The sequence below is a fragment of the Dermacentor andersoni genome, chromosome 1 (assembly GCF_023375885.2).
Source record: "Dermacentor andersoni chromosome 1, qqDerAnde1_hic_scaffold, whole genome shotgun sequence".
Classification (NCBI taxonomy): domain Eukaryota; kingdom Metazoa; phylum Arthropoda; class Arachnida; order Ixodida; family Ixodidae; genus Dermacentor; species Dermacentor andersoni.
Window position 1 is genome coordinate 221,829,599 of NC_092814.1, and position 27,557 is coordinate 221,857,155.

Below are 27,557 nucleotides of genomic sequence, written 5' to 3' on the forward strand. Positions count from 1 at the left end.
ACTACATTCATATTGACGATAACGTTTTCATTATGCGTAATGAAAAGATAAACTTCTGCATAAGTATAGACCATCTACATAACGCGCTTTAGTGAGTTACTAATGATTTGTAGTAGTCCATTGTATGAGCATTGCATAGGTGACTAATCGTCATGATAGGCGTCTAATACTTTGCTGCACTAAAAATGACGTGAGAGGACCAGCGGGCGTCACTTGTAGCCACCGACGTCTGACAACAACGCACTTTAGCAAGTGATAGAAGAACGCCTATCAGCGATGAATAACATAGCGCCACTTTACGAGAAAGTGATCTAAAAAATCGTCTCTGTGTTTCAGTATTCCCGCTGTCTTGTACTGTACTTAGACGCCACGAATCTCTGAGTCTGTGTCATTCACGCGTGCAACAAGGCCCGCGCAAACTCGCCAGTACGGGAGCTGCACGATAGCGCAGTGGCAGCACGTCGAAATTCTAACTGCACATTGCCGCAGTGGCATGCGATCGATCCCTCGCGGTGACGGTGATCAATATCTTGTTTTTCCTTCGCGTTGTGGGGAGGCATGAGCTACAGATAAGGAGGAGACATTGCGACGACTACAGCCCGACGACGACGACACAAAGGCGGCAAGACGACCACGGATTTCGAGTTCTTAATTGTTGTCACATTAAAATGCTTAAGCGATCATAATAGTATAAACTGCATGCTTCTTTCATGATGCTGGTTTCAAACACATTAATACAAACGTGCTAACCTCTTCACCCCCCCCCCCCCCCTTGTTGGTCTTGCAGAGATCCCACACTCACGTTGGGCAACCGTACGTACATACAGAGACCTGCGCAGGCCCCACTGTGCCTCGCAGTCAAAGAGTTGCTTAAAGAGGTACCTAACCGCGAAGAACGGCAGCGAGCGCTCAAGAGTACGAACAGGGTAGTACGCAAGAGCTCCGCGGCCAGTTTGTCGAGGACCTCCTCTGAAGAATGTGTTACATTGCGCAACTGCGCATTCCGAAATGCCTCATGCGTGCGCTCACGAGGTAAAATAACGAGGTTGTGCAAGGGTGTAGAGTGGCACAATAAATAAGACTGAAGCTCTTTTTTTTCTCGAACTGGTACCGCTTGAAGTTAGATAGCATAAAACAAGTTGGTAGATGTTGGCAATTTCCAACAGCGAGAAGGCAGCTTTTCAATGCCACCGCGTGTTATCACAGCGCGTACCGAGTCCGCGTCGTTGCATCCGCTATTCATGACATTGTCTTAACCACAGCTGTTTGTTGAAGTGCGCTGCACATCGAGCATCGCGCTCAGAACGGCTGCTGACTGCGTCGCTCTTCCATCATCATCCGTCACCGCCTCCTTGTGCACGGCCTGTGCGTGTATGCCGGCGCAGGTCTGTCCGCTCAACCCTCTCTACGCTTCGTTCGCGAAAGTTTTTCCCGCTCCAGCGTCTGTGTTCGTGTCATCTTTACCACGAGCCCGTAATACCGGGCCCGAGTGACGGCGTAATCGCACAGCAGCTCTGCGACGCAGCCAGCGCGTCTGAGCTCTTATCACTTTCGACAAAGAGCGGTCTCTGCTGCTCTGCTGCCGTATCGTGAATGGCGTTGTTGTGCGGCCGGCGTTCACTTCGAACCTGCGTCTAGCTACACTTAGCAGAAAAAGCGGTTCGCGTTTTTATTTGTCTCTGTTCCCCGCTCTCGGCTTGCTAATTTCTTCACAATGGCTCTTCAGAAGCTTCGCTAAGGCAGTGATCGGTACTGGTCGTAATTCGACTGGAACTGCGCTTCGTTCTATTCGAGGACGCTTTCCAGTTTGAGTTACGTAGCTGTAACCAGATCAGGGGTCATATTTTCTAACGATTAAGTTATTTTGCATTCTTCTAGCGCTTCGCGATTGGCTCGGACGTAGCTCCGACGCCGCCTGCACGTCGCCGTTATCTTTGGGATCAGGTACTTGGCGCAACGCACTGATAGGCGAAATGTTTTGTCCCAAATGATGCGGGATAGGTTCGGCGGCACTATGAGCAGCGCTGCATTGAATGCTCCAGTATATAGGCAGATGCACAAAGACGAGCAGACCGCTAACGCGCCATAAGAAGGCACGAAAGGATACCTTAGATACGAGTTTCTTTCGCTTAGATTAAGTGAGCGGACAGTATTGCAACACACTCTATCTCGTGTTCTTCACTTAAAAACGAACTCAAGCTTCCTCTAAAGCACGCACAGAAGGCAAGCAGCTTTGGGCATACGTACGACAGTGCCACTTAATCAACCGAGATTTCAAACCGTCATGACTATTTATTTATTTATTTATTTATTTATTTATTTATTTATTTATTCAGGTTTCCTTACAGGTTCCGTCAGGAACATTGAGTAAGGGGGGCGATTCAATCAAACACAAGTATAACAGAAGTAACGCAGTATCAAACAATACAATGTGGTTACATAGTACGAATAAAAAAAGTTAACATGACACAAGTACACTATAGTTAAAAAAAAGGTTATGGTTTGCAAAGGCGTGATAACGCAAGAATGTAAGATACACAAGGGGTGGAGACAGCATGTTCAATGCGTAGTCTAATATGTTTCCGCACCTTAGTCAACATAAGGTACGATTTGATTATCCTTGCCTCCGTATTCACAAACGCACCTCGACTCGACCCTCCACTCGAAACGCGCCTTGAGTGAAGAAAAGCTCGGGCGTTTTACTCGATAATCTCAAGGTAGCCCCGCATCTACCTTGAATCGCTCTTCGAGTGTATACTGCGTAAACGTGGCTGGCTTGTGATCTGTCGCTGGCCTCGTCAGCTTTTTCCAATGGACGCCAATTACCTCCGTAGCTTTTTTAGTTAATGTTGCTGCACATTTTGAGGGGCTTCGTTTGTATCCTCTGGAGCGCTTCGGCAACGGAATGATTCCACTGCGGCGCCGAGACAGAACGGCCGTCCTGTCAAGAAGACTACGAGTTAGTGCAGTGACTGTGCATGAGCCAGTTGATGCCCTGCATGCAAGTATTCTTCGTGCGAGTGCTCCAAAACTACTATCGGCGCCAGTGCATTCACGTGTTTGTCGCGGTTGATCGTACAAGGCCGCATCAGTTCAAGCACGGCGCGATACATAACTGCGGCGGACTTCTAACCTATGAAAAGAAAACAACTACGAAGATTCCTGCCATTATCGCACGCATCGTCTGTGTGTGTCTATTGATTGCGCAAGCGCCGGCAGTTCTACCAGGCGCCGATCTACCCGCACAGTTTGTACTCGGGTAGATAGATCATCGCTGACTACTCTAATTCAACGACGGCGAAGCACACCGCAGCAAGGCGAGCATCTCTATATACGAGCAGGTGCGCTCACTTTATTTTTGCCATTTTATTTAATTTCATGCAGCTAGTTGCGATATGGAAAACGAGAAACTATACTGTAGTTCTGCGCGAACTACATGCAGTTGGTAGAATTTAAAGTCAAAAGCAATAATTACGTGAGCCTTGCTTCAAAATATTCAGTTTAATTCGCTTATCATGCCTATGGACATCCCAGCCCACCGAGGAAGTGACCAACCATGAAATGGCATTCAGAATTATACCTGCGTGTATACATAAGTGAATGTAACGTTTTATTTGAATCAAAACCACAGAATAGCAGTACAACAGAGTATAGTTCTTGTACATCACATCATTTCTTATTGTGATAAATACAGCTGTAGCATTGCAGGGACAGCTCCTAATACAGACATGCAACTTGCAGCAGATATATCTCACGTATGTTTGTTTATTATGTAAGTGTAAGATCGCTCTATGTCGGTCTGGCTGCACAAGCGCCAGACCAGCTGAAAAATGTTTCTTTGCAAATATAAATAAAAACAGTGCGTGCTCATTAATGTAAAAATAGCGTTATAGAACACAAAAGTGTTAAAAGAATGTAATTAGTACGGAAAGTAAACTAATGAAACGAATACAGTACCTAAGCTTCTTGTCATGGGCCTTAGCATCATTGTATGTTTATCACCAACCCCTTGTCTTATGCAGGAACCAAGCTGCGAACACAAGCACGAAGAGTACCTGCCTCTCCAAGTGTGCTGTGTGTGATGCGCTTGCATTGGCGTGTATGTGAAGAGCTCCAGTTAATGAGTTTTGTTGCACTACAATAGTTGTCACACTATTCTGGCTAAGACGTCTATCCTACCGCATCTGACATCCTATCAGCTCAAACATCACCGCTAAAAGAAGTTTGACTGCATGCACTTGCCTTCATAGACACGTTGTAGCTGAAGTGATTGTATTTTTCATCCAGGTTTCTTTTTTTCAGCCATATTTATTAAAACAGTATGTAGCCCTTAATAATTTCCGGTCGGTCCAACTGCACATTCTTTTCTAAAACAAACTAACATTATGATCATCTTTTTGTACTTTGATAGTATGCAAATACAGCGTGAAGTTTGATCCTACTAACATAAGCAGTAGCGCTGCTGACAAATGTATTCTAGAATAAAACACCATTTGTATTCCAGACAGTAGCCTGTCGGGTGTAGGCACCCGACTGCATGCAGTGGTAAATCCTTGTATAATATAGGCTGTTTCTGTTCTGGTTCTAGCTTCAGCTTAAGGTGAATTATCAGTGCCGACGCAATAAACTTCTCCCATTGGATGCGAATGACAGTTGGCTTCCATGGGGCTTGCAGAACTTCAGCAATTGACCGAGGAACAAAACCCATGGTAGCAGCGTATCTTGTGGGATCTCAAATTGACCAAATGGTGACGCAGACTGTCACAATGACGATGCTGAAAAAAATACAGTATAGAATGCATTACTGCCGTTATTTCAGAAAAGCTGAGATCAACCATCCACATTATGGTATATTCCTTAATGTACACTTTCTCATGCTAAAGTAGCTTCAGCATACCACTAAATACTAAAGTGCTGGCTACAAATGCTACGAAAGTGCTGCATCACAAATTGTGGGCAGTAAAAAGCATGTCGCAACCACAACACATCATGGGCTACTATTGACTTCGCAGATCATAATCATGCTCTTCATAACAAAAATTGTATTACAGTTGAAGAGGAATCAAATATTAATTTGACTTCATTATGGCATAGCTGTTCCATGTTTGTGATTCTAAATAAAATGGTGTCCATTTCGCCATTCTGTCTATATTATTACAGTCTTGATGAAAATAAGCACAGACAAATTACCGGGCAGGTTAGTCAAGTACTTACTCAACACCTCAGTTCTTTCAGGGAAGCGAGCTGGTGCAATTCCAACAGGCAGGCACCGTATCTATTGATGCTTTCAGGTCTGCCACAAGCCTTACTGTGCAGTACAAACGTAGATTTTTTTTCATCAACTGGTCCTTCCAAGCCCAACATCCTGCACCAGAATGCCAAAAATTTTATGTACACAGGGCGTTCGCGTGCTAAGTAAGTTCAGTGCAACTAAAGAACGGAAATAAAAAGACAGCACAACTAAAAAAATGAGGCCATAGCGTGAGCTTGAAAGCACAGATTATGGAACATGCACAAGATGCTACCACATAGCACAATGAAAAAGGTAAGGCGAAAAAACACTAATGCTGGTGATGAACTACTAACAAGTGAATTTTCAGGATATTAAAACATTGCGTAGCGTATATCTGAAGTGAGGAAGCACTGGAAATGCAGGCACCAGTGCTGGTTCATTGACCATATGTACTACAATTTAAGCAAACCGACTAACACCACGGCTTCTAAGACAAAGTACAGGACTCAAAAACGCTTTTCTTCAAATCTGCCTGTGCTACGCACTCAACCATATGCATTCTGCCACATGTGTACTATAACTGCTTCTCCTTTGCTTCTCCTAAGTTCGAGCTGCAAGGTTGTGCTTTGATGTCATCCAGGAGTCGCCTTGATGATCGTCTCTTCAAGGTAGAAAAGTTTGCACTCTTTCTTTCCCCTCGTCATTCGTGCCTCCTTTCTCCTTCCCAAGTGCCAGGTTGCAAACAGGAGAAATCCTCTGGTTAACCTTCCGTTCTCTCCTTTACTTATACCTTTCTCTTCTTCTTGAGCTATATACAGGGTGTTCCACGTAACTTAAGCCAAACATTAAAATTGTGCAAATGCCACGTGGCTGGACAGAGCCAAGGTAATGTTGTTTGCCGTCGCTTGGAGATGCTGAGATTATTTTTTTTTCATTCCGCCTAATTAGATAATTAGTCTTAACTAAATAATCAACTTCTCTAAAATTATGATTAGATGAAAAGTGTCAATGAGAAAGTTGGAGAGCAACATGAAAAACTCCCACTACAGCTTTCTGTTGCTGGATACGTGCTACATAAAAGTGTTCTTCCTGAGCGGGAAAGAAGCCCGCAACTACACGCAATATTGCCGCGCGACTGGCCGCTCGCGGCACTTTAGATCTCGCGGCGCTGTAGATGTACCCGGCCGGCTACTCTGCCCAGAGGAAAAGGAATGGGAGAGAAAGAATTGATGAGCGATAACAATGATAAAAAGGGAAGGAAGTGTATAAATTGGAGTGCACCACGCTGCAGCATCTCTAAAGCCATGTATTGAGTCCAATGGTTTGCAAAATGCTAGAGCTATACCCATATATAACCACGGCTATGTTGTTGCATCAGGTATAGGACCAAAAGAGTCGTAGTTTTGCCTTAAAAGCGAAGCATTGATAGTGATAACAATGTATTGGACAACTACACGAAGTAAGCTTTGTAGTTTTATTGGCCATATATATGGAGCAAACATTCGCTTACTGATTAAATTAACAAGCGTGGTGTCACGAGCGCACAGATAAGCATCAACAGATCTCACTCGATGGCCATGAACACTCGTCACAACGATGGCGTAATGAAGAGCGCAAACAAATTGGAGGAAATGCGTCTGCTGCATCTCGCTTCAACACGTCTCCCAACGTGAGATTACGCGAGCTCCAGCAGGTGGGAAGAAAATGCACATGCAATCATCAGCCATCTCGGCCCGCGCAACTTTGCACCCACCGGATACTACCTCCAAGATAGTGCGCGGGCGGTGTACGCGCTCAGCCGCGTGGTCAACCATTAGCAGCAACGGCCGGGCTAGCGGACGAGACGTGCGCTCACTTGCCCTCCGACCCCCGCCTTGCTCGCGCTTTATCACTTGACCTCCAACATTTGGCGCGCATACCATCCTTCTCAGCTCACCCTCACATGTTGTCCCTCAGCAGCACCCAGTGCATACGGCACGCAGGGAGCAATAGGATTCTATCTTACGTGGACTTTATACATAGGCTCACGGTGACACTGACGGAGAAAATTTGCTTAGAGTGTCCATAAAATTGCTAAGGCAATGAAAATACTGATCAGATAGTTGTCGCCTATAGAAGTGTGCAGTCAAAGGGGGCAAGCTTTTTCCATGCTTGCACGTACGCCGGAGTAATGTGTTTCATGCACCTGACAGCGCTCATAATTCGGGCTGATGTCACTGCAACCAATGAGGTGGGCATAAAGCCTTATAAACGTGACAGCGAGCCGAATCCAGTGCACCGTACTTGTCTGGTTGCGTTTAAACTTGTCAGGCAGGCGGAATTTAATTTCTGGGTCCCAGCCATGCAAAAGCATGTGACGTCGATCTGGTCGGGTTCAGTGGTCACACGTAGTGTCTCCTATGACGCAAATAAGCAGGGGATTTGTATCCGGTCACGAAAACGCAAATACGTGCTTCAGAAGCATCGTTCCCTTACGCTATCTTTGCTTTAGCGCCTGCTTGCTCATTTTCGATCATACACGCCAAAATGCGCACAAACGAATCCAATGAAAGTGAAATTATGACCACTTTGGGTAAGGTCGAGAAGCTCTATAATTTGTAAAGCTAAAATACAATGCAGGCCTTGTGTAATGTATCACCAACAGATCTAAATGCGCAGAATAAGGTATAATAATACATAAGTATGCGTAAACATTGTGCCACTTGCTCATTTCCATGCAGCCCGGTGTCATTGTCAATTAGGAAATTTGATCCGACCAGTATAAGCCTTTGTCAACCTTTATCGGTCGTTATTAACCTTATCGGACTCGACCCAAGCCTTATCAACACGTACCGGTCGGTATCAACGTTATCGCAATCGACCCAATTCTTATCAAACATTTTCCGTCCTTATCTACCTTGCCTGGCATTAAGTGACCCTTATCAACTCTTGTAAGTCTTTATCAACCTTATCGGACTTGATCTGATTCTTATCAACCCTTGTCGATGCTTATTAACCTTATCAGAATTGCTCCGACAAATGTAAGCCTTTATCGTTCTTTAGCACCTTATCCATCCGCGTCGAACCGATATCAACCGTGATAAGCACCATCTAACCCCTCTTCACTCCTCATCACCTTTATGAACTCACTGACTGCTCATTGACCACCGCCAACGTTTTTCATTTCGAATTTATTCTGTTTTATATATTAATATCCTTATAGCGATTCGGCATACCTGACAGACAGACGGACGGAAGGGTTTTCTTGTTGGGTAGGCATAGAAATGCTTATGCATTTACTGCAATACAAGCTAAGATACAATACGGCCGTAGAGCCAGCCACCGATGTCCAAACCTTGAAGTGCATCAAGGCACGCAGAATGCGATACGTTCGTCGCATGCGCCATCAATGTCCAGGAAAAAAGGAAACAGTTTTATGGGGGCGTGGACCGGTAGTTATAATTTTTTTCCCGAGGCAAGCAAGGCAACGTTGCCTGAATTGGTCAGTAGGTATAATTCATGGTGATATTAGTTTGATTTGAACGAAAGAAATCACTCGGCTTTGTAGGTCATGGTTCGCAGAGAGAAAGAGAGGAAAGGCAGGAAGGTTAACCAGAAGCCAGTTTCCGGTTTGCTGCCATGCACTGGGGTGGGGGAAATAGGGGTTGGAAAGCAGGCAAAGAGAAAAAGAAAAAGAACAGAAACAGGTAAAAGGAAAGGCGTTTCACCAGAATGTCATTGTCTCGGGATACAGTTTAACTACTTGATGAATTGATGGCACTCGGCAAACCAGGTAAATGACTTGGACAACTCAGCCTGCATGAAAACTAGTAAAAATTGTTGGACGAAAAATTTTAAACGCTTAGTGCATTCGGAAGTGTTAAGTATGTTGAGGGAAAACTCGCAATAATTGACACTGACCGATGTGTAGGCAACACGAGATGAGGTTGGGCTCATGGCGCCGCTACATGCAGAAACCCATAAAAGATGCCCTCGCCGTGCAGGAGCAGCAAGCATGGAAAAATGGCGAGAACGAACCGCAAGGAGGAGAACATTTTAACATGCACTGAGGAGAGGACGCAGCTCTACTCTTACTGTGCACAGCGCCCAGGCATTCCATCAACGTCAGGAAGCCACCGTCGCTTCGAAAATCGAATGTTCGCCGAGGATGCGTCAGCTATATTGCTCATCAAAGAGCACGCTAGAAGATTAGATTAACCTGAAAAGGGCAAAGCAATCAATAAAAAAAAAGTTACATTATGACAACCTCTTCGCAGTGGTCTCGATGTGCTGTATTTACTAGTAAAATCTTTAAGCGGATGAGATTGACTGGCAGCATTCGTTACTTCTTTCTTAAGCTTTAGTATTGCCGTTCGCTGCATACTCCGCTTCAAGAGGCTGCGTATCGTCGTACTGTCATGGAGTGATGCGCAGTGTAAATTATCAGTTACACTGAGCTTACACAGTTGAGCGAGTTAAGCAAGTTACACAAAGTGTTAACGTGTCTCCCTGGCGCTCTTTTTGCGACTAGGTATACGGGCCACGTCAGCCGACATTGCGGCCAATTTTTATTATCTTCCTTCCCAGTTTTACTTTTCAAAACTGTGATCCGCGTTGCCATTGCAGAAAATGGAGGCAAGTCCATAGCCTACCCCTGAATTTCATATTTAACCCTCAGAGATCCGGGATGAAAGGGGAGGGGGGGGGAGGGCGTCCATCCGGCCCTTTCCATGGCTGTCGCACTCTCACAACGCCTGTAATGCGTGCTCAAGCTATAGCAAAAGTTGTGCAGGCAAAGCGAATACCTTTTGTCAACTCCAAAATCCCTTGCTTATGCTGGCAACACTGCCCAAATAAACAAAGATGGCTACGACATCCAGGTTCATGGTGGCTCTTTCGCTTGGCGCTGCGCTCACGCGTTTCTCGTTCGTACATGGGGTCGAATCAAGGCGTTGCGTCAAAGCCGAAAGGGTCCTTGCTACCGATTACCTTATTTTGATCGGTCTCAGTTTTAGCGAAGAAACCGCGCAAATTGTTGCGCTGTGCGTGCCAACGTCCTGCTTGCCCAGCCAGCCACATCAGATTTTTTTTAAAGACAAAGACCCTTCCAAGCAAGCCGGAGGTAAAAAAACAAAAACAATGAAGGTCTTTGTGCGTAGTGGACCTCCGAAAGGTGCAAGCACTTATTCACGGTGTTGCTCCACTGGTACAGGTACGATACTCGACTGTTTTCGACCTTCATAGGCAACACCGCACTGCGACTCATGTTGTAGTATATCACATATAGCGTTTCACGATATATAGACAGTAACGTATGTCTTGCTTTCAGAAGCTAAATACAGATAACCTGCACAATTAGATTTCATAAGTCACGTACATTGAACATCACAAAGAAGATGGCCTCTCAGCCCTTGCGGTTTTCATAGAAACTTCTAAGACCTATGACTGCGTACTAAGAGATCTATAATCTATAGCGCCTCACGCGCTACATTTTACATTTATAGCATGTCTTCCTGAGCGGCTGTGTTATTTGTGCTCGTCTTCGAAACACTGTTAACGAGCAGATACGCATTTCTCGTGGTGTTCAGCCGAGGAATGTCACATGCCCCGTTCTGTTGGTTGTAGTCGCACGCTTATCAATATGCCAATATATGCAGATGACATATGTCTTTGGGTCTCAGGATATAGTCACATGCATCTATCTGGAACGTATCGCTCAAATCTAAACTCATTTGTCTACACTTGTCTAAACTTGTAAATAGCAACAAAGAAGTCGTTTTTATTCTTTTTTTTTTCTGGGCTAAGACGAAAGCTGCAAGGCTGTAGCTGAACTTGAGACGTCACTCAATTTGGCGTGCTCCCAGTGTTGGCTTTCTGGGAGTCATCCTTGACAGCATACTCCTTTGACAAAATGCTGTAGACTTTGCATCAAATAAACCGCTGCAATGGTTTCATGCACTCCAGAGCACGTTGCTGGTATGCGCTTGAGCTATCACCCAAGCTGGAGGCTCAAACTATACACTGCTCTTGTGACAAGTCGGATAATTTACCAACTGCCGCTGACGTGCGGATCAGAGACCCAATGTGAACGCCTACATAATATACATAAGGAATGTATTCGCTTGTCTTTGGACGTTCCTCAGTCAGCCTAAATCAAGAAATTGGTATGCGAGGCCCAAACTCTATCACTACATCTCCTGGCTTCCCAAGCCCTGTTGATCCAGCTTCTTCAGCTGGGTTAGTCCTTCTCAGGAAAAGCCCTTCTCAGAAGACTCAGCACTGGATCCCACTTCTATGCTGTACTAAATACTGTAGAAGTCATCAGTCTCAAGAGTCCAAAACGAAGGGAACAAATTAATTATCCTTGGATGCTCGAGGATGTCAGTGGCGACCTTAATAGTCCTGGGTTGCAGTCGTAATGATCGCCACCTTGTTCAGGGGCCGTTGTTTGGTGGTAAAGCACTTGTACGCAAATTATCCCAACCACCTCCATGTCTACAAGGACGGGTCAGTGAGCGTGGATCCTGATAGTTGTACCTTCTGCTCTTTGTGAACTGAAGAACGGACCCGCAGAGAACACCGTCATACTCTCCGACTTAAATCAGCAGTTCATGAACTATGTCGTGGCGTTCCTTCAGACAAGAGAGAGAGAGAAAACAAGGGTAGGAAAGGCAGGGAGGTCAACCAGAACAGCATCCGGTTTGCTACCCTACACTGGGGGTGGGGGAAAGGGGAATAGAAAGAGGAAGAAAGGGAGAGAGGAAGCACTGAGTACGTGTGGGAGCGACACCTTCAGACAAATTATGGCAGAAGTGGTTGGCTTCATAAAAAAGGGATTAAGATAGCGTTGCATTGGATACCTTTGCATGTTGGTCTCACTGGCAACAAATGAGCATTTGTCCTCGCCACTGAAGCGCTTTCTAGGTAGTCTACGGTGAGAGCTCAGGTGAATCATCAACTCCCTAAAAAGCAAATAATTCACTGTCACTTTTCTTCGATTTGGAAACCGCTGAACAAGTCTTGCGTCCCCAGTACAAAGGACGAGCGCCAGTCCTGTCTACTCGTCTCGTCCTTGTTTTTTTCGCGTTACTTTTTTTTCCTTCTCAGTTATGAACCAACTCGCCCAAGAAAAAAAAAATATATATATATGGAGAGCTTATTCGGGCCCTGCAAGCGCTTCTGTTCTGAAAGGAGGATGCATCTGGACGCTTTGAGAAGAGCATATCCTCATGAACGTGTACAATGGTTAGCTTTCCTGTAAGAGTAACGGATAGTACACAAGGCAGTGTCCCTCATTTTTCTCACATTTCTCCAACAGATTGGCCTGATTGAATCATGGTGGCATATTTGACGCGGAAAGAACGCTGCGGTGGATCAACTGCTTGTCAAGTCTACCATGATAACTTTGCCGGTAGCGTAGGCATCATCAGCCTCATCATCATCATCACCATCACCATCACCATCACCACCACCACCACCAAATTGATTTTACTACCCCAACCGCCTTCACCACCTACTCCAATTACTGGTGCCGCATAAGAATAATCAGGAGCGCCTCCTCTTGTCTCGACATAGCCATTTGCAAAAGAAAGGCCTTACAAAATTATTTGCTGCGCAAATGTATCATCATCAGCCTAGTTACGCCCACTGCAGGGCAAAGGCCTCTCCCATACTTCTCCAACTACCCCGGTCATGTACTAATTGTGGCCATGTTGTCCCTGCAAACGTCTTAATGTCATCTGCCCACCTAACTCTCTGCCGCCCCCTGCTACGCTTCCCTTCTCTTGGAATCCAGTCCGTAGCTCTTAGTGACCATCGGTTATCTTCCCTCCTCATTACATGTCCGGCCCATGCCCATTTCTTTTTCTTGATTTCAACTAAGATGTCGTTTACCCGCGTTTGTTGCCTCACCCAATCTGCTCTTTTCTTATCCCTTAACGTTACACCCATCATTCTTCTTTCCATAGCTCGTTGCGTCGTTCTCAATTTCAGCAGAACCCTTTTCGTAAGCCTCCAGGTTTCTGCCCCATATGTGAGTACTGGTAACACACAGCTGTTGTACACTTTCCTTTTGAGGGATAGTGGCAACCTACTGTTCATGATTTGAGAATGCCTGCCAAACGCACCCCAACCCATTCTTATTCTTCTGGTTATTTCAGTCTCATGATCCGGATCCGTGGTCACTACCTGCCCTAAGTAGATGTATTCCCTTACCACTTCCAGTGTTTCGCTACCTATCGTAAACTGCTGTTCTCTTCCGAGACTGTTAAACAGTACTTTAGTTTTCTGCAGATTAGTTTTCAGACCCACCCTTCTGCTTTGCCTCTCCAGGTCAGTGAGCATGCATTGCAATTGGTCTCCTGAGTTACTAAGCAAGGCAATATCATCAGCGAATCGCAAGTTGCTAAGGTATTCTCCATCAACTTTTATCCCCAATTCTTCCCACTCCAGGCCTCTGAATACCTCCTGTAGACATGCTGTGAATAGCATTGGAGATATCGTATCTCCCTGTCTGACGCCTTTCTTTATAGGGATTTTGTTGCTTTCTTTGTGGAGGACTACGGTGGCTGTGGAGCCGCTATAGATATCTTCCAGTATTTTTACATATGGCTCATCTACACCCTGATTCCGTAATGCCTCCATGACTGCTGAGGTTTCGACTGAATCAAACGCTTTCTCGTAATCAATGAAAGCTATATATAAGGGTTGGTTATATTCTGCACATTTCTCTATCACTTGATTGATAGTGTGAATATGGTCTATTGTTGAGTAGCCTTTGCGGAATCCTGCCTGGTCCTTTGGTTGACAGAAGTCTAAGGTGTTCCTGATTCTATTTGCGATTACCTTAGTAAATACTTTGTAGGCAACGGACAGTAAGCTGATCGGTCTATAATTTTTCAAGTCTTTGGCGTCCCCTTTCTTATGGATTAGGATTATGTTAGCGTTCTTCCAAGATTCCGGTACGCTCGAGGTTATGAGGCATTGCGTATACAGGGTGGCCAGTTTCTCTAGAACAATCTGACCACCATCCTTCAACAAATCTGCTGTTACCTGATCCTCCCCAGCTGCCTTCCCCCTTTGCATAGCTCCTAAGGCTTTCTTTACTTCTTCTGGCGTTACCTGTGGGATTTCGAATTCCTCTAGGCTATTCTCTCTTCCACTATCGTCGTGGGTGCCACTGGTACTGTATAAATCTCTATAGAACTCCTCAGCCACTTGAACTATCTCGTCCATATTAGTAACGATATTGCCGGCTTTGTCTCTTAACGCACACATCTGATTCTTGCCTATTCCTAGTTTCTTCTTCACTGTTTTTAGGCTTCCTCCGTTCCTGAGATCCTGTTCAATTCTATCCATATTATAGTTCCTGATGTCCGCTGTCTTACGCTTGTTGATTAACTTAGAAAGTTCTGCCAGTTCTATTCTAGCTGTAGGATTAGAGGCTTTCATACATTGGCGTTTCTTGATCAGATCTTTCGTCTCCTGCGATAGCTTACTGGTTTCCTGTCTAACGGCGTTACCACCGACTTCTATTGCGCACTCCTTAATGATGCCCATGAGATTGTCGTTCATTGCTTCAACACTAAGGTCCTCTTCCTGAGTTAAAGCCGAATACCTGTTCTGTAGTTTGATCCGGAATTCCTCTAGTTTCCCTCTTACCGCTAACTCATTGATTGGCTTCTTGTGTACCAGTTTCTTTCGTTCCCTCCTCAAGTCTAGGCTAATTCGAGTTCTTACCATCCTGTGGTCACTGCAGCGTACCTTGCCGAGCACGTCTACATCTTGAATGATGCCAGGGTTCGCGCAGAGTATGAAGTCGATTTCATTTCTAGTCTCACCATTCGGGCTCCTCCACGTCCACTTTCGGCTAACCCGCTTGCGGAAAAAGGTATTCATTATACGCATATTATTCTGTTCTGCAAACTCTACTAATAATTCTCCTCTGCTATTCCTAGAGCCTATGCCATATTCCCCCACTGACTTGTCTCCAGCCTGCTTCTTGCCTACCCTGGCATTGAAGTCGCCCATCAGTATAGTGTATTTTGTTTTGACTTTACCCATCGCCGATTCTACGTCTTCATAAAAGCTTTCGACTTCCTGGTCATCATGACTAGATGTAGGAGCGTAGACCTGTACAACCTTCATTTTGTACCTCTTATTAAGTTTCACAACAAGACATGCCACCCTCTCGTTAATGCTGTAGAATTCCTGTATGTTACCAGCTATTTCCTTATTAATCAGGAATCCGACTCCTAGTTCTCGTCTCTCCGCTAAGCCCCGGTAACACAGTACATGCCCGCTTTTTAGCACTGTATATGCTTCTTTTGTCCTCCTAACCTCACTGAGCCCTATTATATCCCATTTACTACCCTCTAATTCCTCCAATAACACTGCTAGACTCGCCTCACTAGATAGCGTTCTAACGTTAAACGTTGCCAGGTTCAGATTCCAATGGCGGCCTGTCCGGAGCCAGGTATTCTTAGCACCCTCTGCAGCGTCACAGATCTGACCGCCGCCGTGGTCAGTTGCTTCGCGGCTGCTGGGGACTGAGGGCCGGGGTTCGATTGTTGTATTCATATAGGAGGTTGTGGCCAAGTACTGCACCAGGGTGGCCAATCCTGCTCTGGTGAGAGAGTGCGTTACCGGTTCTGGTCACCGGGATCAGGCCGCACTCCAGGCCTGTTTGTGCAATTTTCTCAACACACGGTTTTTTTTTTTTGTATTTTCCGGTGGAGAATAGCGCAAATGTATAATCATGAATAAATAAAAAACTGGTGTGCTGTGGCGAGCGTGCAACACAAAATTGGATGAGAAATGGTATATTTATTCCACAGCTCTCAAGCATTCGGAATGGCTTCTGTGGCAGAGTTTCCATGTCTGCTTTGAACTGCGCCATTACAGGTACAGTTGACTAGAAAACGCACAAAAGCAAGAGCTGGGCTATGAGCGGTACGGTAGTGGAGGGTTGCTGATGAAATTAAATAACCGAGAGTTCTTTAAAACGTATTCATACTCTAAGGTATTTCTTATGCTCAGCCTGCGGTAGAATGCTACCGCAGGACTGCGAATTGAACCGGCTCCAACTCTGCATATCTCATATTCAGTGAGCTACCGTGGCAAGTACAAATATATTTCCAAGAAATTTCACCACATAACCATAACGCACTCGGAAATTGACTGAGACAGCGCTTCGTCTCTCTCAGTCACATCCCGTTGTTCAGCGCTGTTACTCGTTTTCTTTAGACATGTGCCAACTAGCCCAAGTTAGCACGTTATTGAAAATTCAAGCTTTCTTTCTGTTTTTCTTTGTTTGTTTATTTGTTACTTCGCTAAGGAAAACGTGAAGACCTGCCTTTCTCGATTTATAGCGTTACTTGTTTACATCAGTTCAATTAATTTCCAAAGATAGTAAGAACGCGTTTTATTTTCTTCGGCTACCAGCAATTTGGTAAGCGTGTGCGTTTTGATTTCTTTGTTTCGCATTCTTCTACAACGAGACAAAGCTCTGGGCTGCACTTCTACTTGACGTATAATTCCAGACAAATGAAACAATTGCAGGTGTATTCGTTGTAGCATGTTTGCTCCTGTTCAATTTATTCTGTATTTGGAGCAGCACTGACCCCGAATTTTAATCGATTACACGGCAGCTCTGTCGCCTGGTCGTTAGACGCGAAAGATTATATGACGGAACTAAATCACCGCGACCTTAAAATTGGCAGGAAATCCATGTGACCTTTACCTCGTAGTTCGAATATTTATGACGGCTAGTTGAATGTCCGCATCTGGGCTGTAACGTATATAAAATGGGAAGGACAAGGAGTAGGGCGACGCAGAAAAATGGGCGTGTATAATAACCGTCCGTTTCATGGCGGCTGACTTCCTGGGCTATTGCAGATGGTGCGCATATACATTGAACAACAGCGTAATTTTGCAATAAAGATGTAAAAAAATTTTTAAATGAAAAAGGCGTTTTTCCGACCCGAATCTTCCTTTGAAGGAAGAGAAAATGAACCGTAGAGGTTGCCTTGGAAGCCTGTAGGGCGTCATTAGTGCACAACAGTATACTTAAGATGGGCCATAAAGAAAACTTGTTTTCGCAAGGGTCAAACAAATAATCGACAGAAGCACATTACCTTCAGTTCGCACAGACGGACCAGTTTTGACAGCCACCGTGCCACAAGCTTAATTAAGTACCCACACCGAGTGAAAGGGCGAAGAGGCTGGGCCGAGCAAAGAGAAGTTGCTACGGCTCCCGAACTAAGTAAAAAGCGGAACAAGAAACTGGAGCTTGGCTCTCTGAGAATGTTTTTATAGCGCATACTTAGACTGACTGTTTGTTTTTGTCCAATGCTCGTATTTGCTTTATTTGTTTATCTTGTCGTCTTGACCTAGGTCACTGAGTGGACGACCCTACTTGGCTCTACTTGAAGGCCCTGCCATCAATATTTTTATACTTGCTTCATTTCGTTTTTTTTTTTTTTCGCTCTGAGAAAATGCTCCTTTCGCAGCCGTGTTATTGGTGCAAAATAGGAGAGGTTTATTATATCTAAAATGCTTCTGAGGGTGCCCACTTCTTGCCCGGAGATAAGTTAGGCTACACAGTGTCCCTTCGCACGCCACTGATAAATTGCACATCCTCTTCTTTCTTGCTTTCGTGTGTGCGTGCGTGCGTGTTGCGGGTACATGTGTGGATAGTATACCTGTAGTATATTTATTTAATGTTTACAAAATTTTGAAAAATGGCCTGTGGAAGAATGCACAATTTAGTCATTGAGCTTCATTACTCGAAGAGGTGTACATTACTTCCGGAAGAAATAAAGATACATAACCAAATAGTTAACAACATTTTACTAATCAACTTTCTATCTAGTCACTTTGGCGCAACATATTGGAATTTACGTATTGAAGCCAGGTATCTCACAAGGCATATTCACGTAGAACAAGCTTTTAAACTAGCACCAGTTTTGAAATAAGCGCTGTCAAACTAGCAGAAGAAATGCACTGTTGCTCCACTTATTTTATACTAAACTGCACTTTTTTTTTATATTGAAGCTCAAAAATAAATGGTACACTAATGCATTTCGTCGTATACCTTGGGAGTCATATCTCGAAACTGGTGTCACTTGAGAATTCGTTTCAAGGGAATATGACTTGCGAACCCATCGGCTAAACCATTCGTAAATCACAATATGTGCCGTAACTTAGTTACTTCAGAAGCTATTAGCGAAATGTTGATAATTAGTCGAAGATGCATTTTGAGCTCTCATGAAAATAATGACCACCTTTTAAGATAATCGTGCTCGGGAAGCAGAATTGTGCTAAATGCCACAAGCTATTTTTGAAAATTCTGTTAACGATAAAAAGAACATCCTGCAAAGGTATACGCCGGATCCGAATGCAAATGCCAACAGAGTGGCTTATATGCTGACCGACAAAGCATTGTGCCATAAGCGCCACCACCTTTGTTCGTAGCAATAAGAAAACATAGATTCTTGCGTAAAACCTGCACATATAACCTTGAATCATAGATGTCTGTAAACCACACCAAGCTCTTAATGGAATATCCCATTGCACCCTGAAGATTTATTTTGCTTGATTTTCTTTGATTTGGCAATTCGGTATGTGCCACTGGGTCTGCGTCTGTTTTTGGCTAATGTTTCAGAATATGCATTGTGCCGCTGTGAGACAAGAGGCGTAGAATTCCTAAATACGTTCAGATATGTGTCGTACCCCCCGCCAGATGAAACAGCACCACGGTCGACCACCAGCCTGTGTCGTGATTCTCTGTGCACACACCTGTCGCCACCGCTTCCATGGGCGGGAAATGCAAAAACGCTCGTGTGCCGCACATTGGGCGCACCTTAAAGAACCATAGGTGGTCAAAATTAATCCGGTGCCCCGCACTACGGTGTGCCTCGTGCTCATATCATAGTTTTCACGCGTAAAACCCCAGAATTTAAAGTTGCTTGCGCAAGCCCGCGCTCGGCGCTCAATACAAGCGGCATTTCTGTTCTGAGACCTTCACAGGAATAAAAAAACACAGCAGACTTCAGCGATTCCTGCGGGTCTGAACTCAATTACTGCGACAGCAGCCATTCTCCTACAGTGAAGACCACTATTTCATTTTCGCTTTCCTGCTTTTTTCCTCAAATAATTGCATTCATCCACTACGGAGGACTGGACAAGAACCCATCGTTTACAGTGGCGATTTGATAGCAGCTTTGGCCTGCGGTCGTATATAAAGATGTGCTAAGTTAAAGTAGGAATTTAAACAAAAAAACTGCAGATCCGACGAACGTAATGGAATCTATGTGACGCTAAGCTTTAGTAAAGTGGTTAATTAAATTATTTACACCTCAGGGCTATGTGGGGAATTTTGTTTAGTTTGATCACAAATTCAACGTTTAATGTCATGTAGTTGTTTACCTTTATCCACCACAAAGGTCATGACTTTACTCTCATCCACTCACAATCGATGCATGAGGAGCGTCGTTTGTTCGCGTCGCTCTCCGCGGCGGTGCATCAGCGCATGGGTCGAAGCCCACGTCAGCAGCCAATCGCTTTAGCCGCCGTCGCAAAGAGAAGTCCATCGTCGCAATGAGCAAAACAACCGAGCCCAACGGCCACTCCATGGCGCGGCGAAGTACGCGTCAGCCGTGGAAAAAACTCTACTTAGCTTCTTACAACTACTAGACAGCGCAGAACTACTTTGAACGCTTCAAACGCCGGAGCTAGAGCGATAGTCCGTTGCAGCCATATAAGCTGTATAGATGAACTCAACCGGAAGTTGAACAGCTAAAGTTCCTGGTTCTCCTAAAAGTGGCGACAGGCTTTGATCTCGGCACCGTGCTACGTGTGGGTTGGACGATAACTTCAGGGCGCCTCCTTTTTCAGTTCAAGATCAGCCAGCAGACGGCGCGCGCCTCGCTTCCCCAGTGTGGGAGAGGGGGAAAGAAAAAGAGAAGGCAGGGATATTAACCAGAAATGAGTCTGCTTGGCTACCTTATACTGGGGGACGGGAAAGGGATAACAGAAAGAAGAGATAGAGAGAAAGAGGGAGGATGGAAATACGCGGTGAGATCGCGCACGCGCGGAGGGCAACCTGGTTAACATGCCCGCCTTTCCTTTTCACCCTCTCTTTGTTATGGTAACTCCAATCACCCCTTTCTGCCCAGATCTTATACCTTCAAACTATCAGGGGATGCTTAAAATCGCATGGCATTTACATTGAATAACGTAATTTTTTCTCTGAAATACACACGTCTAGGGTGTGCGAATATTCGACACTGTCGAATAACCAATTGAATAAGACACTATTCGATTCGGTCTTTGAACCGAGTAGTCACTATTCGCAACTTGCGAATACACATAAAATTTGAGAAAAAGTACGGTAAATTTTCACCTCCGTGGGCACAGTATAGACATAAAACATGAGAACTTGAGTAGTTGAGCAGGCTATGTCACTTAGGTATCCGTACTTTATAGGCTGTGCAGCGATCAATCGCACTCTCTGAAGAGCCCCGAGCATGCGAATAGACTGTTTATTTGCTTCTAATGCTCCATTTGTGTGTTTAAGAGACAACCCTTCATACCGTACTATGTAATGACATAAACTTGCTGATTTTAAGGATACTGGGATACGAACACCGTTCTATAATAATTGTGGTACCGGCTGTTTACTATCCAAAACTATCAGATATTCGATTCGATTCGCTTCTGGAATTATTCGATTCATATTCGTTTCGGTCTCAAAAATCACTGTTCACACACCCGTAATGCGTAATAATTCTTTAGCGAGTACCCCAGCAAAATATGTCTGTTATGCGAAAAGTGGAATGCCTTGTATCTGCACAAATGTGCGTAATTTGCACTGTTAGTACATTTGATCGTTATAATAGTGTAAATGTAGATTATTGGTAGCTTTATAAGCGATTAGGAGCAATTGAAAAAGAAAGTTGCTCTGAGATTAGTTTGTTAGCAAAGTCGTGTCCATAACGCGAAACGCGAAACACCTTACTCATAGGAATACATAGGGCTCCATAGAAAATTCATGGGTAAGCTTATAGTAGAAGTGGGCCAACTGAAATTTGGGGGTGGGGCAACTTGAAACTTGGGGGCGAGCTAACTTGAAATTTGAAGGTTGGCCAACTTAAATTTGAGGGTGGGCCAACTTAAATTAGGGGTGGGCCAAGTGAAAAGCAATCGAGCCAACGAATGCTTATGCATATGTAACTGATTTTAAGAATTTTTGTATAATCTTTTTATAAACAACACTTCATAACGTACTATAGAATGACAGAAACTTGCTAACTTTAAGAATACTAGATGTAAACAACATTTTATAATTACTGTGACAACGGCTGTTCATTATTAGAAAACTATTCGATATTCAAATTGTTCCTGGCACCTTTGATTCGTATTCGATTCGGTCTCAAAAATCACTATGCGTACACCCCTATAGACGTCAATGCACATATAGCTGATTAATATTGCTGGGTGTTTACGTCTACACTCATACGGTATGCGCACTCTTCAGTGTGGGCTTTACCTGTATTTATATTGCAGCGAAGTCATTTCTCCCTATAGTATATTACCTGCGTAAGCCCTGTGAGTTAGACAGAGGATTAAATAATGTGTTTGTGGAATGCAGGGTGTACAAGAAGCAGAGTCCCAACAGCCGGCTGACTCTGTACCTGAGCACGCGCGAGTTCGTGCATGCATCAAGCCGGACCAGCGTGAGCCCCATAGATGGCGTGGTGCTAGTGGACCCGACCTACCTCAAGGATCGGCGCGTCTACGCCATGGTGCTGCTCACTTTCCGCTACGGACGCGAGGATGAGGAGGTCATGGGACTCAAGTTCTTTACCGAGGCCATCTTGGACTTCAAGCAGGTATCGGTGTCAATGCCCCAGCAACACATTGAACCTTTCCTTCAAATTTCTCTGAGAGTTCCCGTTTCACAGAACCTCGAGCTTCAACATCTCCCCCTCCCCTCCACACGCCCCCTTTCTGTGATGTTTCAGTAATGCATCGAGCGATCCACACATAACGTGTTACCTAAGTGCTGCGGTCCAGCGAAGATAACACGCGTAGCAAAAAAGAAAAAGAAGAACATACTGAACTATTACATAAACAAACATCTGTAAGTATCGACATCTGTGAGGCTAACATTTTGAATTTAAAATCGAGATACAATGTGCTCACAGGCGACGTAAATTTAACAGTAAGCAGGCGAACGAGTTATGTTATGTATATTGCATATTTACCAAGCACTAAATGCTCATAGCAAGCGTCAGGGCAGATTTCAGCCAGATGTTGCAGAGTCTTGCGGAGTCATGCCGTTTCCGTGGGGAATTTACACTGCTCGTCACTGGACATCAGGTGAAAAGCTAAGCAAATTCTGCGTGCGCTCTCAGTCGAGCGAGAAACCAAACATTGCAGCGATCGATTTGTAGCCCGGCGCTTCATCGACTGAGCCACGAGCTCATCAGCGCCAAGCCCAGGCAACATAGAACGCCGAGCCAATATTGTTATTACGGTGGCACACGATGGCCCTCGAATGACCCAGCGATGCCAGCATAACAACAATGGCAGTGGCGTTCTATGAAGACTCCAACAATGGCCCACCGTTGCCACTCAAATTACGTTAATTGCACTGCCAGACAACGGGAACGGAACATTGGGCGAGCTTATCCACAGCATAGATAATATTGGCTGTAGAACGGCACGAAGCAGTACATATTGTCAAGTCAATCTCTCCTGCTCTCCAATTTTGGACAGCTGACGTTATATGCCCGAAAATGTTGACCAATCATAAATATTGTCGAGCCAGTGATGTTAACATTGGTTCGTACGCATGATATATTGGCAACAATAGTTTTTTCAGTCTCTGATAACCATTAAGGGAATCCATTGGTGTGCGACACCTCGACAGACGAAATACAGAGAAAAGAAAACCACCGCGCCCGTCATGTGGCTTTCATTTCTCTGTGTTTCGTCTGTAGCGCTGTAATGTGCAAATGGAACTATACCAAATAGTCCAGCTTTCCACCTTGCTGATTAAGGAGAGCTTTAACTCAGGAGTTTCTACCCAAATAACTGAAGATGTGGAAATCGCTTTCCTCGGCATCTAGCGCACCAAATTTGATCAGATTTGTTGCGTTTAAAGGGACTGACAACCGATATTTAAGGATCCACTTTTTTATGGAGCAACGAAACGCCCACCCAAGATGGTGTTAAAATCTGCAGCGGTTACTTCCAAAATCACCTGGATATTTTCAAAGTAGAATTTTTTTATCTAAGCAGACTCTAAAAAACGAAGAGTCTCTCCTCCACCAACGCTGAGAAATGAGAGCGATGCCGATAGCCCGCCTCGGTAATTGTTAAAGCTGCCCATCGTTATGCTTTGACAGGAGTGAGTGCGACTGTGGTTAACAACCTATACCTTGACCTTTTCAACCAGTTTTGAAACTAAAGAGGTGGCACAATGCTTCTGGGTCTTTGTACAGGCATTTCTTATTCTCGTACTGCATTTATCTCCAAGTACGTGCTTGCGTCATGGCTGGATAGCCCCCGGCGTTGTCATTTTATCGATAGATGAGCAAGCCAACTCATCGAAAACGAAGGCTTATGTACACGTTGTAAGTTAAAGAAAAAACTTTTAGTAGCAAAAGGTGTACTGCATTTAAATACTAATAAAATGATCAGGAACCGCGTACACTAGTAGAAGGTCACGGGATAGGTCACTTATTCATCTTCGTGTTATTCAGCCTGTTTATTAAACTGCGTGAATAAATAAATAAATATACACGGGTACAGTAGGAAGAAGCGCACTGATACAAATGCCCTTCTTGATTCATGTCAGGTATTGGCCAATAGCAGCCGCGTTTCGGGGAATGTGTTATATTACGAAATAAAGCGTCCACAGAAGAGTGAGGAGCAGGCTTCTGTTCGAAAGAGAGCGTTTGAGAAAAGGGTCACTTCGCGCTCCACTTGCGAGCTCCACGCGCCGCGCACGACTGCAAAATTTGGCTGAGTGGTTCACAACAGCGTATGCTATCCGCGGACTACGTTATTTCACCAAGCCTGAGGAGTGGTTGAGGACCTCCTTAAAAGAAAAATTTAGCATGTTTTTTACTTCGAAAAACAGACTTTTCATTGAGGCTATCTGCTTTTCGTAACAACTGTAGTAATTTACAAAATTGAAAAAGCTCAAGTACCATGTTTTCAGTTCTCTAATACAGTAAGAAATAACGATATCACTTTTATATGAATGACACCCATTAAAATATCTAACTCGAGCCAAGTTAATGTATTGTATACATCTCTCAAGCGTGCCAGTAATTTGTGAGTATAACTTTTGCAAGCACCATGTAAGCATTTTACCTAACGCATGAAAGTTGTAAACTAGACTATTTTTGTTGCTTTATAGGTGTTCATGGAGAAGCAATTTCCAAAAGTGCAATATCTGTTTCTGGTGCAGAGATACGGATTTGTAAACATCGACCTTAAATTCTTTTGACGCTTGTTGAATTTCGGCAATTTTTGTGAAATGTATGAGCTCCTTAATATGATTTATGCTTTCTTAAGTTGCTAGAATTTCAAGTTCTCTCTCAAATGCAAGATCATACAATAAGTGCTACATCTTTCTCATTAAAGTATTTCTGCGTTCCACAAATGTAATTTGCATGAGAAGGGAAATTTGAGTTGGCCTCGATAGCTCAAATCGAAGCCAACTCTTAAGGGTTGTTTGTTAGTTCAGCTCGGCTACTACTATACATTGTTCGACTATAGAACAGTCACAGTAAATGTGTACACACTGTACAATCGTGCGTAACGTTTTATGTTGTTCCTTAAAGGGAAGCTGAAGAGTCTGTCGAATTCAATAAGACGCTCATATACGGATGCGGGAACCTTATAAACCATGTAGGTAAAATCTTGGGGTTTTTTTTTCAATTAGGAGCGACGTAATCGTCGGTTGAAATCGCGCTGTAGCTCCGCCCCCCGTCGAATGTCGCGCGCTGCTGCTGACGCTGACGATGCGAGCGGAGACCGGAAACCGCCGTGTTGTGACGTCAACTCTAGTGTTTCGTTCCTTCGCAGCGTCCGCGACCGTGCCTGACAGCGCTTGTTTCTGCGTGCGTGCCATCGTAATCTGCTTCGATCGACCCTGCATTCCTTTGTTGGTGCGTCTGTGTGTATGTAGAGTGATAGTCAATGTGCGTGGTAGTCAACGTGAGTGGTAATCAACGTGAGTGGTAGTCAACGTGGTAGTCAACAGATGAAGGTCACTACACGTACTGCATGAACCGGGAAGCTTTTCACGCGTTTAAACCGTCTTTGTAGATTGCCGACAGCTTTGGACAGCGCACAAATGCCGGCGATCGCATCCCCGCTTACTTTCCACGAGTAGGCATGCAGGAACACAACACTACAGTTGTTTGACCGGAAACGAGCTCACTAGATCGGCGAAAGATCGGCGAGATCACTAGATCGCTTTGCAAAAAACATATTCACAAAAGAGCATTTCCAACACGAGGAGATCCCAAGACTTTGCTTTCGTTCGCGTCGAAAGCATTGCTCGCACCAGCATCGTTTGCTTCTTCGAGAGGCCGGCTCTTCGCAATCGGCTCGTACATGTAGGGAGTAACGCCGAACTCCTCAGAAAAACGCAGTCTCTCTAAATTTTCCATTACCGTCTCAGAAAAACAGCACCAAACTACCTGGCACCGCGCTTCATGTGTAGCGGCAGCGGTCGGTTACTAGTTTTGACGTCACGAGGCGCCCGACCAATCACAGGCGGAAACGAGACGCGCGAGCTGGGCGTGTCCGCTGCTGCACTTTTCGTGGAAATAAAATATATTTACGCTTTCTTTCGCTCAATTTCGATACGATATTCGAATTCGGGGGGTTGAAAACCATTATGTACCGATGTTCACTCATTTTTTTCTGGAAAACCTTTCAGCTTCCCTTTACCTAAAGCGTTAGATCGATCAGTGCGCATTCTGGAGGCGCTATAGGGGAGTGATTCTGGGACTTACGAGCGATAGACGTACAGTCACCGCTTTGAAAAGTTAGTGTTATGGTTGTTAGACGCCCGCTTCGTGCTTCGTCACTTCTAAGTGGGGCAGGCCTGTTCAATGAGATTGAACGCATGATACGAACAGTCCATTCTCAAATCTACGCGAGCATACCGACTGACGCATGTGTATAGGGGCACCGTATTATACAAGGTGCGACAACCGCCCCAAATTATGTCCGCCTGACCGCCGCGCGCTGACATCCACCGACTGTATTGCCTGATCAACTTGGAAGGAGTGGAACATCACTTTCACAGAGGTAAGCACACGTGTTTTGGGTTTTTCATCCTCGGATCGAGCTTTTCGCACGGTGAAGGAGAGCACTTGAAGTGCAGTATAATGTTCCAGATTAAAAGATGTAATTTTTAAACACGAGTGTGTTTCGCGAAAGTTAATTTCGGGGCGCAAGTGCTCCGAAACATATTCAACGCTATAAACTTTCTCCTTGTTTAATGAAATTGCAGAGTGTGATTGATACCTATAGTATTTCGTTTACAAGCGGAGATTTTTTTTTGTGCAAGGGCTTAAACAAACTTTACGGAATCTTCGAGTACGTTAGCACACACCGATGCATCCTACCACCCACGTATTAATTAATGTACTGCATTGCCATCAAGCAGTCAAAGTATATTCTCCTGTCATCGTTGCAGAGCCTGCATTATTTGAAATCAGTTTAACAAAATTTAAAATACAGCTGTTATCAACGCGTGCGTGCGTGTGTGTGTGTGTGTGCGTGTGTGCGTGTGTGTGCGTGTGTGCGTGCGTGCGTGCGTGCGTGCGCGTGTGTGTGTGTGTGCGTGTGTGTGTGTTTTCATTTTTCCCGTATTTATGCGACTTGTAGCCTTTGCCGACCATGTAATTGAAACGGGGAGCGTTCGTTCTAAGTTATCGGAAGCGAAAACAGCGAGTAAATTAGCGTGAGAGGCACTAAAAATTGCAAAGGAAGTTTTTCTGTACGTTTTAGAAATGTGAACTGATAAAATCACTGATTTGAAAATATCATAGCTGTCCTGTGGATTATATTCTTTTTCAGTTCTGAATTGTGGATGGTAGTCAACCTACAAGGGCGGTAAGCTATTTCAACCGTCATCAATTATTCTTGTAGTGTTATCTGCATTGAAAACAGGCCCCAGTTTACTGTGATATGATTGTGAATCTGTTGCAGGTGTTCCCGCAAGCACAGTTGCATGGCTCTAGAAGCTTGATTCAGAGGTCTCTACAAGGACTCAAGAGGACCTGTGAAGTAGCCAGAAACTCGCTACTTC

General features: G+C 44.6%; 1 protein-coding gene across 1 annotated transcript in view; it reads left to right on the forward strand.

Moving 5' to 3' along the window:
• LOC126547949 (phosrestin-2-like) overlaps positions 1–27,557 on the forward strand; it is a 519,260-nt gene that overhangs the window by 387,460 nt on the left and 104,243 nt on the right. The window contains exon 4 of the mRNA XM_072289367.1: positions 21,864–22,104. Within this exon, the coding sequence (XP_072145468.1) occupies positions 21,864–22,104 (241 nt within the window). The remainder of the gene's footprint in view (positions 1–21,863; positions 22,105–27,557) is intronic.